The 16,265-nt window shown below is 39.0% G+C and overlaps 1 protein-coding gene across 5 annotated transcripts in view; it reads left to right on the top strand.

Moving 5' to 3' along the window:
* Positions 1–235: 235 nt before the first annotated feature.
* EXOC1 (exocyst complex component 1) overlaps positions 236–16,265 on the top strand; it is a 61,742-nt gene continuing 45,712 nt past the window's right edge. For 3 of the 5 annotated variants that reach the window (XM_060148114.1, XM_060148113.1, XM_060148112.1), the window contains exons 1-3: positions 236–549; positions 8,635–8,765; positions 15,743–15,902. In XM_060148114.1, the coding sequence (XP_060004097.1) occupies positions 237–549; positions 8,635–8,765; positions 15,743–15,902 (604 nt within the window). In that variant the 5' untranslated portion in view covers position 236. Of the gene's footprint in view, positions 550–4,502; positions 4,637–8,634; positions 8,766–15,742; positions 15,903–16,265 lie in introns of all 5 variants that reach the window. The other 2 variants (XM_060148116.1, XM_060148115.1) reach the window with 1 other exon arrangement.

Below are 16,265 nucleotides of genomic sequence, written 5' to 3'. Positions count from 1 at the left end.
TCTTAAATGAACTGCTGAAAACAGCTGAATAAATAACTCTTCAAGAGAAACTAACACGCAGTACCAAATGCCCCAGCTCTCGAGTCAGTCTCCGAGCGACGGGGTCCCGCCCCTGCCTGTCTTAGACGCTCCGCTACGGCGAGACCTGACCCCACCCCTCGCCAAGGCCTCTGCCGCGACCCCTTCCGGCTCTACCCGACCGACTTCCGGCGCGGAGGCTGGTCACGTGCCCGGATATGGGAGGTGGGGCCGAGCGGCCGCTTCCGGTTGGCCGCTCGACCGAGGAGCGCATCTTCGTAGCCGTGGCCGCTCCAGGCCCGTCCCATCTCTGTCGTGGAGGATCCGCCTCGGCACAGGCGGGCTCGGTCCGGCCTTGCGGTAAGCCTTCGGCCGCGGCTGCCGGGCAGTCCTGGCGGCGGCGCACCGACGAGCGGACGGGTGGACGCCAGGGTCTGAGGAGGCTCCTCAGTTCCGCTGCTGGCCCAGCACCGGGGGGTCGGGTGCCGCTCCCTCCGCCGTCAGGGCCCTCTTCTCTTCCTGCCTGTCTGAGTAAGACGCAGAGTCCAGTAGGAGCATCCCCCGCCCCGGGGGGGTGGGAGTGCAATCCTGACACCCCTTTCCAGTTCCGCCCATGAAAACCTGATTTCACTGTAAAAACCGGCCCTGATCCGTTTGCTCTCTGGCGTGAACCAGGAGGGGTCCAAATCCACATTTTCTTCTAAATCTTTTAAGCATTTAAAAGATTTAGGAGCATTTCCCTGGCTCCAGGCACTTTGTTCTTTTCTGGAGGACAGTGCTCCACGCGCTAAGATGTCTCGAGAGCATACAAGGCCCAGCCCACACTCACTCACTGACATGGCACTCCTACAGACAAGTTACCTGCCACACCCTGTAATGATCCAGCTGAATTTAAGGAAACAAGAACCAGCGTGTAGAGTATTGTGGCTGACTGCCACTGGAACATGGTCCTACATGGGTTCTTAAACGGGGGAAATAGTTTTGGAGGACCTCTAATGGTTCATTCACTGACTTACAAAAAATGTACTGTAAAGACTGGAGAGTTAATCACTTCACCTTGAGAATGTAGATGCCATTGGAGGCATGGCTCTTCCTGTCTTCATGGACATATCTGTCATATACACCACTGTAACCTAGAATTGTGCCTGGCACTTCGCAGGCATCGATATTTGCCGAATGAATGAGAGTCGCATAGTGCTTTTCATTATGACTAACTCCTTTATGAACTCTGTCCAGTCCAGTCTTGTTTTACCACTTACCATACAGTCAGTCCTTTGCTTTTGACCAAAGAGGGTCTGGGTGGTAGATGCTGACCACTATTAGTCATTCATTTAACCAGTTTTTACTATTCAGTTCAAGTTACTGCAAGAGATGTTTGTTGAGTACCCACTAATAAAGGACACAAAAATAAAAAAATTAAAAAAAAATAAAGGACACAGAACTATGCTAAAACACCCCCCATCCTTCCTTTCTTTCAAGAGAGTTGTTGAGATCCAGGAGCTTGTGATTTTACGAACCAGTTGGACAGCAAGTGCTTGATTGTTTAGTAAATGCAATAAGTGCTGTAGCAGTTGAGAGATCAGTTTGGATTAAGATCTTTATTGAATCAACTTCATATAAATTATGGAGTGTAATTAGGGTTTGGATACATGATACTCCCTGCATGGAAAAGCTCCTAAACAAAGATTTAAAGACCAGAATGAACAGAGAGCTTGGAGTGGAAGGTTTGTATTTGGGAACATTAGGAAAATGTTGAGCAAGGTTATATCGTGATGAAAGCTATGTTTTAATATTATTTGTCGAGAGTTTTGGGGTTGTAGAAGCTTGCAAAGAGGTAACCAGATGCTGTGGTGTTTAATAGATGTGGTTGATGTGAACCTGGGTTAGTGTGTTGGCAGCAGGAGCAGAAAGGATAAATTATGTGTAGATGAAGGAAAATCAGCAGAATGCTTTAGTTGTCATGTTATTTGGTGCTGTCATTTTGGTTAATTTATTAAATGCCTGGTATGTCTTTGCCAGGTTCTTGGAATACAAAGATGAATAAGACGTGGTCTTGCCTGCAAGGAAATACTTTTAATGGGGGAGAGAATACAACTAGCTAGACAATATGGTTTGTAAGTGCTATGTTAGCAGAATAGAGGGGAATATTAGAGAAGTGGGAAAGGAATTTTTTTTTTCTTTGAGTGTGTGACTACTTCACAGAAGAGGTGACATTTCAGCAGGATCTTAAGGATGGATTGGAATTTCCCAGGGAGAAAAGAATTTCAGGAAAAAGAAATTGCACAAACAAGAGCCTAGAGACAGAAAAGCAAACTGGTCAGTATCCAGCGTGGCTTGGGCGTAGGATAGAGTTGAGCTTTTAACACAATGTGTAGGCCCTAGAACGTATTAAGGGATAGTAACATGGCCATTTTATAATAGGTGGAATGGAGGCTAGGTTGGGTAAAAATGTAGAGAGATGAAGAAGAAAGCAGTTGGGGAAACTTGCTCTTCATAGCTTCTATATTCTCTGCAGGGTAGACGGTGAAGCCATTTGCAGAGAGGGAGGTGGCTGACACTAGAATTGGGGGTTGAAGGAGAGAAATAAGGATTTGCAATACTGATGGGGAGTAGGAAGAGGAATCATCAAAGAAGGTATTAAGGAATTGCTGAGCAACTTTGAAAGTTTAGCTCTCATTGGATGTAAATATTTGTAATGAGTGCAGTGGACATGGATATGAGGCCTTCTTAAATGGCATATGGTAGCCAAGAGAAGTAGAGAAAAAAGACAGTTTATGGAGATTGGTGAACAGAGTGAACTGGTCTACAAATGGAGCAAGATGTTGAAGGGGATAGTCTGGGGCGTAGGGAAATGAACACTGCCTCTAGGCTAGGTTGGAAAAGAAATTAAGCTTGGAGAGGCCAGATGGACTAGGAGAACAGGAAGGAGGGGGCCGTCAGGAGACTAGAGGCAGAGATGAGGTGAAAGAGGGATAGAAGTGTGAGTTTTGCGAGAAAAGCAATTTTTTGAGTTGGAGCAGAGATAGAAGTTTTACAGATTGAGTAAAATATAGGAGATACCTATAGTTTACAAAAGTGTCCGTGTGTTATAAAAATTCACTCTAAGTCATTTATTTAAAACTCATAATTTCTTCATTTTCCCATAGAAGCAGTGTTAGAACTAGGAGTTAATTTCCTAAGCAAGCTCACACGTATGAAATACTATACATCTGCATTGGAAATAATAATGTATATACACACAAATATATATATACAGTATATTCAAAAAATAAAGTTGCAGTTTTTTTGAAATATGTAACTTAAGTTATATTTGAAAAAAGATGATTAATATACCATAAAATTCACCTTTTTTCAGTATATAATTCAGCGGTTTCCAGTATATTCAAAGGGTTATAAAAACATCACTACTATCTAATTCAAGGACATTTTCATCACCCCAAAAAGAAGCCCCATACACATTAGCAGTCACTCCCTATTCCTCCTTGCCCTCAGCCCCTGGCAACCACAAATCAATCCATCTATATGGATTTTTCTACTCTGGACATTTCACATAAATGGAATAATAAAATATGTAGTTCTTTGTAACTGGCTTCTTTCAGTTAGCATCATGTTTTCAGGATTCACTGATGTTGTAGTATGTATCAGTACTTTGTTCCTTTTTTATGGCCAAATAATATTCTACTGTATGGATATATTTCATTTTGCTGTTCATCAGGACATTTGAGATGTTTCCACATTTTGACTATGTGAACAATACTGCTATGGACATTTAGGTACACGATTTTGTGAGGACATATGTTTAGCAGTTCTCTTGAGTATATACCTAGGAGTGGAATTGCTGGGTCATATGGTAAACCATGTTTAACTTTTTGAGGAACCACCAAGCTGTTTTCTGAAGTGGCTGCAGCATTTTATAATCACCAGCAATATATGAGACTTCCTTTTTCTCCACACCTTTACCAACACTTGTCTTTTTAATTTTTAGCCATCCTAGCGGTGTAAAGTGGTAGGTATCTCAATGTGGTTTGATTTGCATTTCCCTAATGGCTAATGTTGCACATCTTTGTATGTGCTTATTGGCCATTTGTATCTCTTCCTTGGAGAAATGTCTGTTCAGATCCTTTGCTCAGTTTTTAACTGGGATACTTGTCTTTTTATTGTTGAGTGGTAAGAGTTCTTTATATAGGAAATTTATATTTGAGGATTGGGCATGGGTTTTTAAATTTTTTCCTAAATTTTTAAAAAATATTATAATATTTGGTGAACACTTCCAAAGATTTTAGAGTTTGATATCACTGGTTCTCTAATTTCTTTTCCAAACATACAGCTTTTTATTTTTATGATGTAGGTGTACTAGTGTATTAAATCATTCATCCTACACTTATTTGCCATAAATAAGATCAGTTTTTTAATCCTAAATGGAACAATGTAAGATAGAATGATTTTGAGAGTGAGTATAATATCTATACTGTGAATTTTTTCAGTTGAGTAAAGATGACAGCAATCAAGCACGCATTACAAAGAGACATTTTTACACCAAATGACGAACGCCTGCTGAGTATTGTCAATGTCTGCAAAGCAGGAAAAAAGAAAAAGAACTGTTTTTTGTGTGCCACAGGTGGGTATTTAGTAAGTCAAGGTTCTTGTTTGGCATTCTTTTATTCCCTAGGGGTCATTTCCTCATTGTTTAAAATATTCTTGGACTTCCCTGGTGGTCCAGTGGTTAATCTGCCTTCCAATGCAGGGGACATGCCTTCTATCTCTGGTCAGGGAACTAAGATCCCACGTGCCACGGGGCAGCTAAGCCTGCGTACCACAACTAGAGAAGCCTGTGTGCTGCAGTGAAAGATCCTGCATCCCACAAAGAAGATCCTGTGAACTGCAATTAAGACCTGATGCAGCCAAATAAATAAATTAAAAAAATAAAAGAATGACCATGTATCACTTTAAAAAAAAAAGAAATTCAATTTCAAAAATAAATAAATAAAATAAAATATTCTCATTATTTCTGTGATTGGAAAATCGGGCCAACAAATTCGTTTTTTTTCAATTGTCTTTAATTAAATCTTGAGTAGATACAAAAGTATTTCTTTTTTAAAAATATTTATTTATTTATTTTTGGCCGCGTTGGGTCTTTGTTGCTGCACGCGGGCTTTCTCTAGTTGCCATGCGCTTCTCATTGCGGTGGCTTCTCTTGTTGTGGAGCACGGGCTCTAGGTGCTTGGGCTTCAGTAGTTGTGGCACGCGGGCTCAGTAGTTGTGGCTCAGGACTCTAGAGCACAGGCTCAGTAGTTGTGACGCACAGGCTTCGTTGCTCCGTGGCATGTGGGATCTTCCCAGACCAGGGATCAGACTCGTGTTCCCTGCACTGGCAGGCAGATTCTTAACCACTGCACCACCAGGGAAGTCCCACAAAAGTATTTCTGTAACATACATACAAGGTGTGAACACTTGTGTATACCACTGTCCAGAATAAGAAGAATTTTACCATTACCTTTGAAGTCTCCTGTGTGCCCTGCCCTGCTCCCATTCCCTTCCCTCCCTCATTAAGAGGTAACTAGTATCCTGAGTTTTGATTTACTCTTTCCTTGCTTTTCTTTATCATTTTGCCATATGTGTTTGTAATCTCGAATATACATTGTTATATTTGCGTGTCTTTGAACTTTACATAAATTGAATCATAGCACAGGTATTCATTTGTGACTTTTTCCACTCAACAGTATGTTTGTGAGTGTTATCTCTTGTTTTTCTCCCATAGCTGTAATTCTTTCATTTCCACTGCTGTGTAGTATTCTACTCTGAGAGTACTGCTGTTTACTTACCCATCTTACCAGTGATGACCAGGAGGTTTGTTTCCAGATTTTGCTGTTCGGGCAGCACTTCTGTGAGCATGTTTGTCCTTGTCTGCCAGTGTACACAGGCAAGAATCTTCTAGGGTAGACACCTAAATGTGAGCTTGCTGGGTCATAGGCAGTGAATGGTCAATACTACCCTAATACCAGATTATTTTCAAAAGTAGTTGTACTGGTTTTCACTCCCACAAGCAGTGTGTGTTTCGGGTTCTCCACATCCTAGTCTAAACTTGGTTTTGACAGACTGTTGTTTCCAATCTGGTGGGTGTGAAATAGAATCTCGTGGTTTTAAATTGCATTTCCCTAAATAATAATGAGATTGAGCCTCTTTTCATGGATTTATTAGCCATTAATTTTCTTGCCTAAGAAATTTGCCTGTTTAAGCCTTTTACTCGTTTTTCTATTCTGTTGGTTGTCCTTTTACCGATTTCTTTAAGTTCTGTATGTAATTTGGATACTAATTTGCTGATTGTATGCATCCCAGTTTATGGCTTATCTTTTCACTTTTTGTGATGCTTTTTAATGAAATCAGATTAATCAGTCTGATCATTTATGGCTTCCCCTTTTTGTGTCTTATTTAAGATATCCTTCCATACCCTGGAGTAATAAAAGTATTCTCCTATACTACATTCTACAAGTTTTATAATTTTACCTTTCACATTTCAGTCTTTGATTTACCTGTGTCCATGTTTATAGTGATGAATGTGAGTGTGTTTGTTTCTGGGTCCGTTCTTATATCTGGATTTTATGTTGTCTTGTGGGTATTTTGTTTTTTCATCTGAATTTTAGAATCAAGTTCCAAATTTTGTTGGAAGTTTGATTGGAATTGTTTTGAATCTGTAGTTCACTTTGGAGAGAACTTGCATTTTATGATATTAAGTCTTCTTGTTCATGAATATGGTGTGGTTCTCCATTTCTCTTGGTCTTCTTTAATGCCTTGTAATAAGGTTTATAGTTTTAAAGACTTTCAATAAGTTTTATGATTTTATTATTACTATTTTTTTAATGTTTATTTATTTATTTGGCTGCGCCGGGTCTTAGTTGCAGCACAAGGGATCTTTGTTGCCACATGTGGGATCTTTAGTTGCAGCATGTGGGCTCTTAGTTGCGGCATGCGGGATTTAGTTACCTGACCAAGGCTCAAACCTGGGCCCCCTGCATTGGGAGCACAGAGTCTTAACCACTGGACCACCAGGGAAGTCCCAAGTTTTATAATTTTAAAGGCTTTGCACATGTGTTCATATTTTATATTTACCCCAGATATTTATTTATTCCTAGATTTTTAATACTATTGTAAATAATAACTCCTGTTAGCATTAATACATTTTTAAGACTTTATTTTTTTTAGAGCAGCTTTAGGTTTATAAGAAAATTGAGAGGTAGGTACAGAGATTTCCCTTATGCCCCTTTCCCCACACATACATAGCCTTTCGCTTTGTTAACACTACTCACCACAGTGGTACATTTGTTACCAAGAATGAACCTACGTTAACAAATCATAATCACCCAAAGTCCATAGTTTACTGTAGGTTTCACTCTTGGTGTTGGGTTTGGACAAATGGATAATGTCATATAGAGTATTTTAACTGCCCTAAAAATCCTCCGTGCTCTGCCTGTTCATCTCTTCCCCAATCCCTGGCAACCACTGATCTTCTTACTGTCTCCACAGTTTTGCCTTTTCCAGAATGTCATATAGTAATTGGAATCAAATAGTATGTAACCTTCTCAGATTGGTTTCTTTCACTTAGTAATATGCATTTAACTTTCCTCCATGTGTTTTCATGGCTTATAGCTCATTTCTTTTTAGTGCTGCATAACATTCCATTGTCTAGATGTACCACAGTTTATTTATCCATTCACCTACTGAAGGACATCTTGGTTGCTTTCAAGTTAGCAGTTATAAATAAAGCAGCTATAAACATCCGTGTGCAGGTTTTTGTGTGGACGTATGTTTTCAGCTCCTTTGGGTAAATACCAAGGAATGCAGTTGCTGGATGATATGGTAAGAGTACGTTTAGTTTTGTTAGGAAACTGCCAAACTCTCCTCCAAAGTGACTGTACCTTTTTTTTTTTCCGGTATGCGGGCCTCTCACTGTTGTGGCCTCTCCCGTTGCAGAGCACAGGCTCTGGATGCGCAGGCTCAGCGGCCATGGTTCACGGGCCCAGCCGCTCCGCGGCACGTGGGATCTTCCCGGACCGGGGCACGAACCCGTGTCCCCTGCATCAGCAGGCGGACTCTCAACCACTGCGCCACCAGGGAAGCGCCCTGTACCATTTTTAATTCCCACCGTCAGTGAATGACAGTGCATGTTGCTTCACATCCTCACCAGCATTTGGTGTTGTCAGTGCTCTGGATTTTGGCCGTTCTAATAGGTGTGTAGTGGTATCTTGTTGTCATTTGAATTTACGTTTCCCTGATGACATATGCTATGGAGCATCTTTTCATATGCTTATTTGTGGTCTATATATCTTCTTTGGTCGGGTGTCTGTCAAGGTCTTTGGCCCATGTTTTTAATCTGAATTTTTTTCCTTATTTTTGAGTTTTAAGAGTTTTACTTCTCAAGTAATCTGCCTCTGACCTTCTAGTCTGATTTAGATTCTTCCATTAGTATTCTGTGTATTCCTCAGTCATAGCATTTGTTATGAAATACTATTCCTGTTTTAGTATTGTGTACAGACACCTGACAGCTGTGTTTGCAATGAATTAATGAAGAATGAGGAAATGAATAATGTCTCTAATGAAAGTGTGTGTTTTATTCAACAGTGACAACTGAACGCCCCGTGCAGGTGAAGGTGGTCAAAGTCAAGAAATCTGATAAAGGAGATTTCTACAAAAGGCAGATTGCTTGGGCCCTTCGAGACCTTGCTGTGGTAGATGCCAAGGATGCTATTAAAGTATGTTTTTCTTAGTTCTTTGACATGAATTCAGAAAGTGTCTTTCATTTTATAACATAGTATGTTGTCTTCTAAGATGATCTAAACTTGTTTTGTGACCCAGTAGTTCACCACCTAACCAGCAATTAGTCTAAAGTGTATTATCCAACCTTCCATTCTCTCACTTCTCATTCGCAGGCTACTTAAAATAAATATGTATGTAAGCTTGTTTCATTGTTTGTGCTTTTTTTTTTTAGCTACAATTATGTTTGTTCACAGGCTACATAACTAGAGCAAAATAACCTTGGCTGTACATTTCTGTATTTAGATTAGGTATACTTAGTATAAAATCCATAAATTAGTATGGATTTTAAAGTGGTGTGTTGTGTGAGTAGTTTTTAAAAAAATCATTGTTTTGGTAAAACCTAGTTCAGAAATCACAGAAAATATAACCAAAGTGAATCTTCCTTAGGTAGTCCCTAAAAATAATGTAGAATCACCAGCTGAGGCAGCCAAGCTGGCCCTCTGAAGCTATGGTTTGAATATTGTGGCTCAAGTGATGGCAGTGATAGTGAGTTTCACCCCTTATTTTAAGGACTTTGAAGAATAAGATATAAGACATTTTTAAATAAGATATTAATAAGATACCTTACACCTTAAGTCACACTCAAACTCCAGGAAAGTTGAATAATACGATAATCGTGATAAAGGGCCACCTTTATTCCTGACAGTTCAAGGCTTTTCACAGCAATACCCTTTTTTTAAAAAAAAAAAAGAAATAGGGCTTCCCTGGTGGCGCAGTGGTTGAGAGTCCGCCTGCCGATGCAGGGGACACGGGTTCATGCCCCGGTCCGGGAGGATCCCACATGCCGCGAAGCGGCTGGGCCCATGAGCCATGGCCGCTGAGCCTGTGCGTCCGGAGCCTGTGCTCCGCAATGGGAGAGGCCACAACAGTGAGAGGCCGGCATAACGCAAAAAAAAAAAAAAAAAAAAAAAAGAAATAAAGTAGACCCCCTCAGGTTAAAGTAGGTGCCTCTTCCTCTTCAGCCTCTCTAACCCTCCCCCTCATCTTCCTCTGCAGCCCAGAGGCACCTCCAGAGCTCTAGGGAATGCCTTGTACCACATCTACTGTACTGTGGATGGGGCTGATAGCAAGGCTTACAGTACTGTAACTACATGTGTCCATTGACTGAACTCTACAAGTCTCATACAGTGATTAAAAAGGCACAAAGAAGTGAAAACTACCTTTGTAGAGCAGTCTGATAAAATAAAAGTCTGGTTTTTTGCTGACCTGGTACAAACCTCTGAGGAACTAAAAGCTGGACAGCGTGACAGGCAGCTGAGTCAGGTGCAAGAAGATTTTTTTAATGAAGCAGAAACAGCTTTAGGAGAGTCCTGCATATCTGTAGAGTTGAGATTTCTTCCAAAATGTAGAGAATGCCTGTTCTTTAAATATTTTAGGCAAACTGGGCCTTTGCTTTATTCCTAAAAAGCACCCAGTTTTTAGAAAAATGGGGGATGTGGAAAACGGGGTCTGACAGGTGCTTTGAATGTGGGTGCATGTATATGTATTTGGAAAGAACATGAAAATGAGATTTTAAAAAACACTTCAATTATTTAATAATTTCTGTTATTATGGGAAGGATCAAGAGTAGAGATTTTCTGTTTAAGACAAAATACTTGAAAGGCTTTTTAGAAATTCACCTTTATTAAAAAGCCTTTTTCTCTTCAGTAGTTCCACACTTCATAACCCCGTTGACTTGTGTAATTCACTAACATTGCTGAATGCTTATTTGAATACTTTCCTCAGCTGACACCTCATTGCTGACTTGCTTAATGGATTTTTTTTCATTTTATGCAGGCACCTTGGTGTGTGTACGCTACATATGGATATAAAACATAAAATTTTTATACATAGCCTAACATTAGCCATTTTGCATCACACATTAATAATTTTTAAAAAAATATTATTTATTTATTTATTTTTGGCTGTGTTGCATCTTCATTGCTGCGTGCGGGCTTTCTCTAGTTGCAGTGAGCGGGGGCTACTCTTAATTGCGGTGCACGGGCTTCTCATTGTCGTGGCTTCTCTTGTTGCGGAGCATGGGATCTAGGCACACAGGCTTCAGTAGTTGTGGCACACAGGCTCAGTAGTCGTGGCTCCTGGGCTTAGTTGCTCCGCGGCATGTGGCATCTTCCCAGACCAGGGCTCGAACCCGTGTCCCCTGCATTGGCAAGCGGATTCTTAACCACTGCACCACCAGGGAAGTCCCTGCATCACGCATTGATTTGTGTGAGTGTTGCTGCTGGTGCAGTCAGCCTCTTTTATGGCATTATGTGAAATATTCCCAGGGAAGAGATCATTTCCCGTCAAGCTTCATATGAGTTGCCAAGACTCTTAGATTTCTTTATAAATACTAAGGCAATTATTTTTTTTGAATTTTTGAATTTTATTTTATTTTTTATACAGCAGGTTCTTATTAGTCATCCATTTTATACACATCAGTGTATACATGTCAATCCCAATCTTCCAATTCATCACACCACCACCACCATCACGCCCCTCCACTGCTTTCCCCCCTCGGTGTCCATACGTTTGTTCTCTACATTTGTGTCTCAATTTCTGCCCTGCAAACTGGTTCATCTGTACTATTTTTCTAGGTTCCACATATATGCGTTAATATATGATATTTGTTTTTCTCTTTTTGACTTACTTCACTCTGTATGACAGTCTCTAGATCCATCCACATCTCTACAAATGACCCAGTTTTGTTCCTTTTTATGGCTGAGTAATATTCTATTGTATATACGTACCACATCTTCTCTATCCATTCGTCTGTCGATGGGCATTTAGGTTGCTTCCATGACCTGGCTATTGTAAATAGTGCTGCAATGAACATTGGGGTGCACATGTCTTTTTGAATTATGGTTTTCTCTTGGTATATGCCCAGTAGTGGGATTGTTGGGTATATGGTAATTCTATTTTTAGTTTTTTAAGGAACCTTCATACTGTTCTCCATAGTGGCTGTATCAGTTTACATTCCCACCAACAGTGCAAGAGGGTTCCCTTTTCTCCACAACCTCTCCAGCATTTGTTGTTTGTAGATTTTCTGATGATGCCCATTCTAACTGGTGTGAGGTGATACCTCATTGTAGTTTTGATTTGCATTTCTCTAATAATTAGTGATGTTGAGCAGCTTTTCATGTGCTTTTTGGCCATCTGTATGTCTTTAGAGAAACGTCTATTTAGGTCTTCTGCCCATTTTTGAATTGGGTTGTTTGTTCTTTTAATATTGAGCTACATGAGCTGTTTATATATTTTGGAGATTAATCCTTTGTCCATTGATTTGTTTGCAAATATTTTCTCCCATTTTGAGGGTTGTTTTTTGTCTTTTTTATGGTTTCCTTTGCTGTGCAAAAGCTTTGAAGTTTCATTAGGTCCCACTTGTTTATTTTTGTTTTTATTACCATTACTCTAGGAGGTGGATCAGAAAAGATCTTGCTGTGATTTATGTCAAAGGGTGTTCTTCCTATGTTTTCCTCTAAGAGTCTTACAGTGTCCAGTCTTACATTTAGGTCTCTAATCTATTTTGAGTTTATTTTTGTGTATGGTGTTAGGGAGTGTTCTAATTTCATTCTTTTACATGTAGCTGTCCAGTTTTCCTGGCACCACTTACTGAAGAGACTGTCTTCTCCATTGTATATCCTTGCCTCGTTTGTCATAGATTAGTTGATCATAGGTGCGTGGGTTTATCTCTGGGCTTTCTATCCTGTTCCATTGATCAATATTTCTGTTTTTGTGCCAGTACCATATTGTCTTGATTACTGTAGCTTTGTAGTATAGTCTGAAGTCAGGGAGTCTGATTCCTCCAGTTTGTGTTTTTCCCTCAAGACTGCTTTGCCTATTTGGTGTCTTTTGTGTCTGTATACAAACTTTAAGATTTTTTGTTCTAGTTCTGTAAAAAATGCCATTGGTAATTTGATAGGGATCGCATTGAATCTGTAGTTTTCTTTCGGTAGTATAGTCATTTTCACAATATTGATCCTTCCAATCCAAGAACATGGTATCTCTCCATCTGTTGGTATCATCTTTAATTTCTTTCATCAGTGTCTTATAGTTTTCTGCATAGAGGTCTTTTGTCTCCCTCGGTAGGTTTTTTCCTAGGTATTTTATTCTTTTTGTTGCAATGGTGAATGGGATTGTTTCCTTACATTCTCTTTCTGATCTTTCACTGTTTAGTGTATAGGAATGCAAGAGATTTCTGTGCATTAATTTTGTATCCTGCAACTTTACCAAATTCATTGATTAGCTCTAGTAGTTTTCTGGGGGCATGTTTAGGATTCTCTATGTATAGTATCATGTCATCTGCAAACAGTGACAGTTTTACTTCTTCTTTTCCAATTTGTATTCCTCTTATTTCTTTTTGTTCTCTGATTGCTGTGGCTAGGACTTCCAAAACTATGTTGAATAGTGGTGAGAGTGGACATCCTTGTCCACAATTAACTTTTTTTAAAAAAAATTTATTAAGTATAGTTGATTTACAATGTTGTGTTAATTTCTGTTGTACAAAAAAGTGATTCAGTTATACATATATATATACATTCTTTTTCATATTCTTTTCTATTATGGTTTATCACAGAATATTGAATATAGTTCCCTGTGCTATACAGTAGGACCTTGTTTATCTCTTCTATGTATAATAGTTTGGATCTGCTAATCCCAAACTCCCAGTACATCCCTTCCTCACCTCTCCTCCCCCTTGGCCATCACAAGTCTGGTCTCTATGTAAGTGAGTCTGTTTCTGTTTCACAGATAAGTTCATTTGTGTCACATTTTAGATTCCACATATAAGTGATATCATATGTATTTGTCCTCCGTCTGACTAACTTCACTTAGTATGATACTCTCTAGTAGCATCCATGTTACTGCAAATGGCATTATTTCATTCTTTTTTATGGCTAAGTAGTATTTCATTGTATATATGTACCACATCATCTTTATCCATTCATTTGTCAACGGACATATAGGTTATTTTTCTGTCGTGGCTGTGGTAAATAGTGCTGCAGTGAACATTGGGGTGCATTTATCTTTTCAAATTATAGTTTTGTCCAGGTATATGCCCAGGAATGGGATTGCTGGATCGTATGGCAACTATTTTTAGTTCTTTGAGGAACCTCCATACTGTTTTCCATAGTGGCTGCACCAACTTATAATGCAATTACCTTTTCGTTGTAAGTGAAAGTTTTTAATCTTTTGTCACTTTAATTCTGCTTATTGAGCTATAAATTCATTAGTACATCCATGCTACTGTAATATGATTGTACCATAGGTAAGTCTTGATCCCTAAATTATCCCAGATCTTCACAGTGAAAGTCATATCACTTTCCTTGCCTACTTATGGTCTTTATTACATTTTATTCCCCCTAAATAACACTTTAAATTAATTGAATACATGTTTAGCCTTCTATAGAACATTAAAAACATTTGAGCCTATTTTTAATTCCTTGGATGTGAAGGAAAGTATACATCCATATGTTTTCATATTTTATACAGTAGTCAAGTAGTTCTAAATTCAAGGGAGAATATCAAGGCATGAAAATATTTCTGTACTGTGGCTTAAGAGACATGTAGAAAGCATAGTGCAGTTCTCTCACACCAGTTGAACTTCTTTTTCATTTGAAATGACCTTAAAAGGCTTGTATTTTTTACTTTTGAGACACCTTTAATTGTTCTGTATTTTCAGAATTGTAAACAGGAGCAGTCCCTGCTTTTCACCTCATTTATTCTTGGAAATCACACTAGGGTATAGATTGTATTTTTTCTCACGTTATAATGAGAAGATTCACAGCTGTGAATAATAGCACATTATCAAAGAAAAAGTATAACTGTAAAACCCCATAGGCAATTTAAAAAGAAAAATTAGGTCCACATCAAAACCAGAAACCATTGCCATCTTATAAACTAGGAAGCTGAGACACAGTCCATCAGACATCCTATACTTTCACTCATAGACCTAAGGGGCATAGAAAGGAAATTACCAGAATACTATGTTGTTTTTAATCCAGCTTCTTTTGAGAGGTACACAAAATTTGTGCTATAAATTGAATTCTCTGAACCATTCTCTGCAAGTCACTTAGTCGATTGTGTGTGTGTGTGTGTGCGCATGTGCGTGTGTGTGTGCACGTGCGCACGCAGTTCTTTGCCATTATGTGCGGGTCCATGTAACCACTGCTACAATCAAGATACAGAAGTATTACAACACCTTAAAGAGCTCCCTCAGCTACCTCTTTATAGCACACCCATCCTCTTTCCTCCCCTCAACAATCCCTGACTCCTGACAACCACTAATCTATTCTCCATCTCATCTATTTCGAGTAGAATTTCATTTTGATTTATTTATAGTTATTGGAGACTATCTCTTTGTGTAGATATTTAGGTATGACATTATATAGACATAACTTAGTTTTGCTTGTGCTGACATTACCAGTTTCAGTGAGGGAAAAAACCTTTTAGTCAATTTTTTTTTTTTTTTTTTTTGCTGCATTGGGTCTTTGTTGCTATGCGCGCGCTTTCTCTAGTTGCAGCGAGTGGGGGCTACTCTTCATTGCAGTGCATGGGCTTCTCATTGCAGTGGCTTCTCTTGTTGTGGAGCACGGGCTCTAGGCATGAGGCCTTCAGTAGTTGTGGCACATGGGCTCAGTAGTTGTGGCTCGCGGGCTCTAGAGCGCAGGCTTAGTAGCTGTGGTGCATGGACTTAGTTGTTCTGCGGCATGTGGGATCTTCCCGGACCAGGGCTTGAACCTGTGTCCCCTGCACTGGCAGGCGGATTCTTGACCACTGTGCCACCAGGGAAGTCCCCCTTTTAGTAGATTTGTAATGGTGATTTTTTTTTCCAACAACAGCTTCAACTTCTTTTTGTTTTATTGAAATATATATTTTACAATAATGAAAAGAGGATATGATCAAAAACAATATCTTTTGCATATTTTTATTTCAGGAAAATCCTGAATTTGATTTACATTTTGAAAAAATATATAAATGGGTTGCCAGCAGCACTGCTGAAAAGAATGCATTTATTTCATGCATTTGGAAACTGAACCAGCGATATCTCCGGAAGAAAATTGATTTTGTCAATGTTAGCTCACAGCTTTTGGAAGGTAAAGTTAAATAAAAATGTATATGTAAAATCAGGTATATCTGTAAGTGAATATATAATTTGGCATTACTCAAAGTATTTAAAACTCTGAATTATCTTTTTTGTAAAGGAATTTTAAGATCATTTTTCTTATTGCAGAAGTGATGCTTGTTCATTATAGAAAACTGATTCATTAAATTAAATGAAAATCACTTATAAACTTAATCCTCGGAGATAACTATGCATTTCTATGCATACTGAAATGCTTTTTTTTAAATAAAGAAATTTATGTTGCTACCTAACATGCCTTTTCATATAATGTTTCATGAACATTTTCCATGTTATTAAACACTTACCCCGACATTATTTTTAATGGCACCATAGT

The sequence above is a fragment of the Lagenorhynchus albirostris genome, chromosome 4, assembly GCF_949774975.1.
Source record: "Lagenorhynchus albirostris chromosome 4, mLagAlb1.1, whole genome shotgun sequence".
NCBI lineage: Eukaryota > Metazoa > Chordata > Mammalia > Artiodactyla > Delphinidae > Lagenorhynchus > Lagenorhynchus albirostris.
This window is presented reverse-complemented; position numbering and strand designations above follow the sequence as displayed.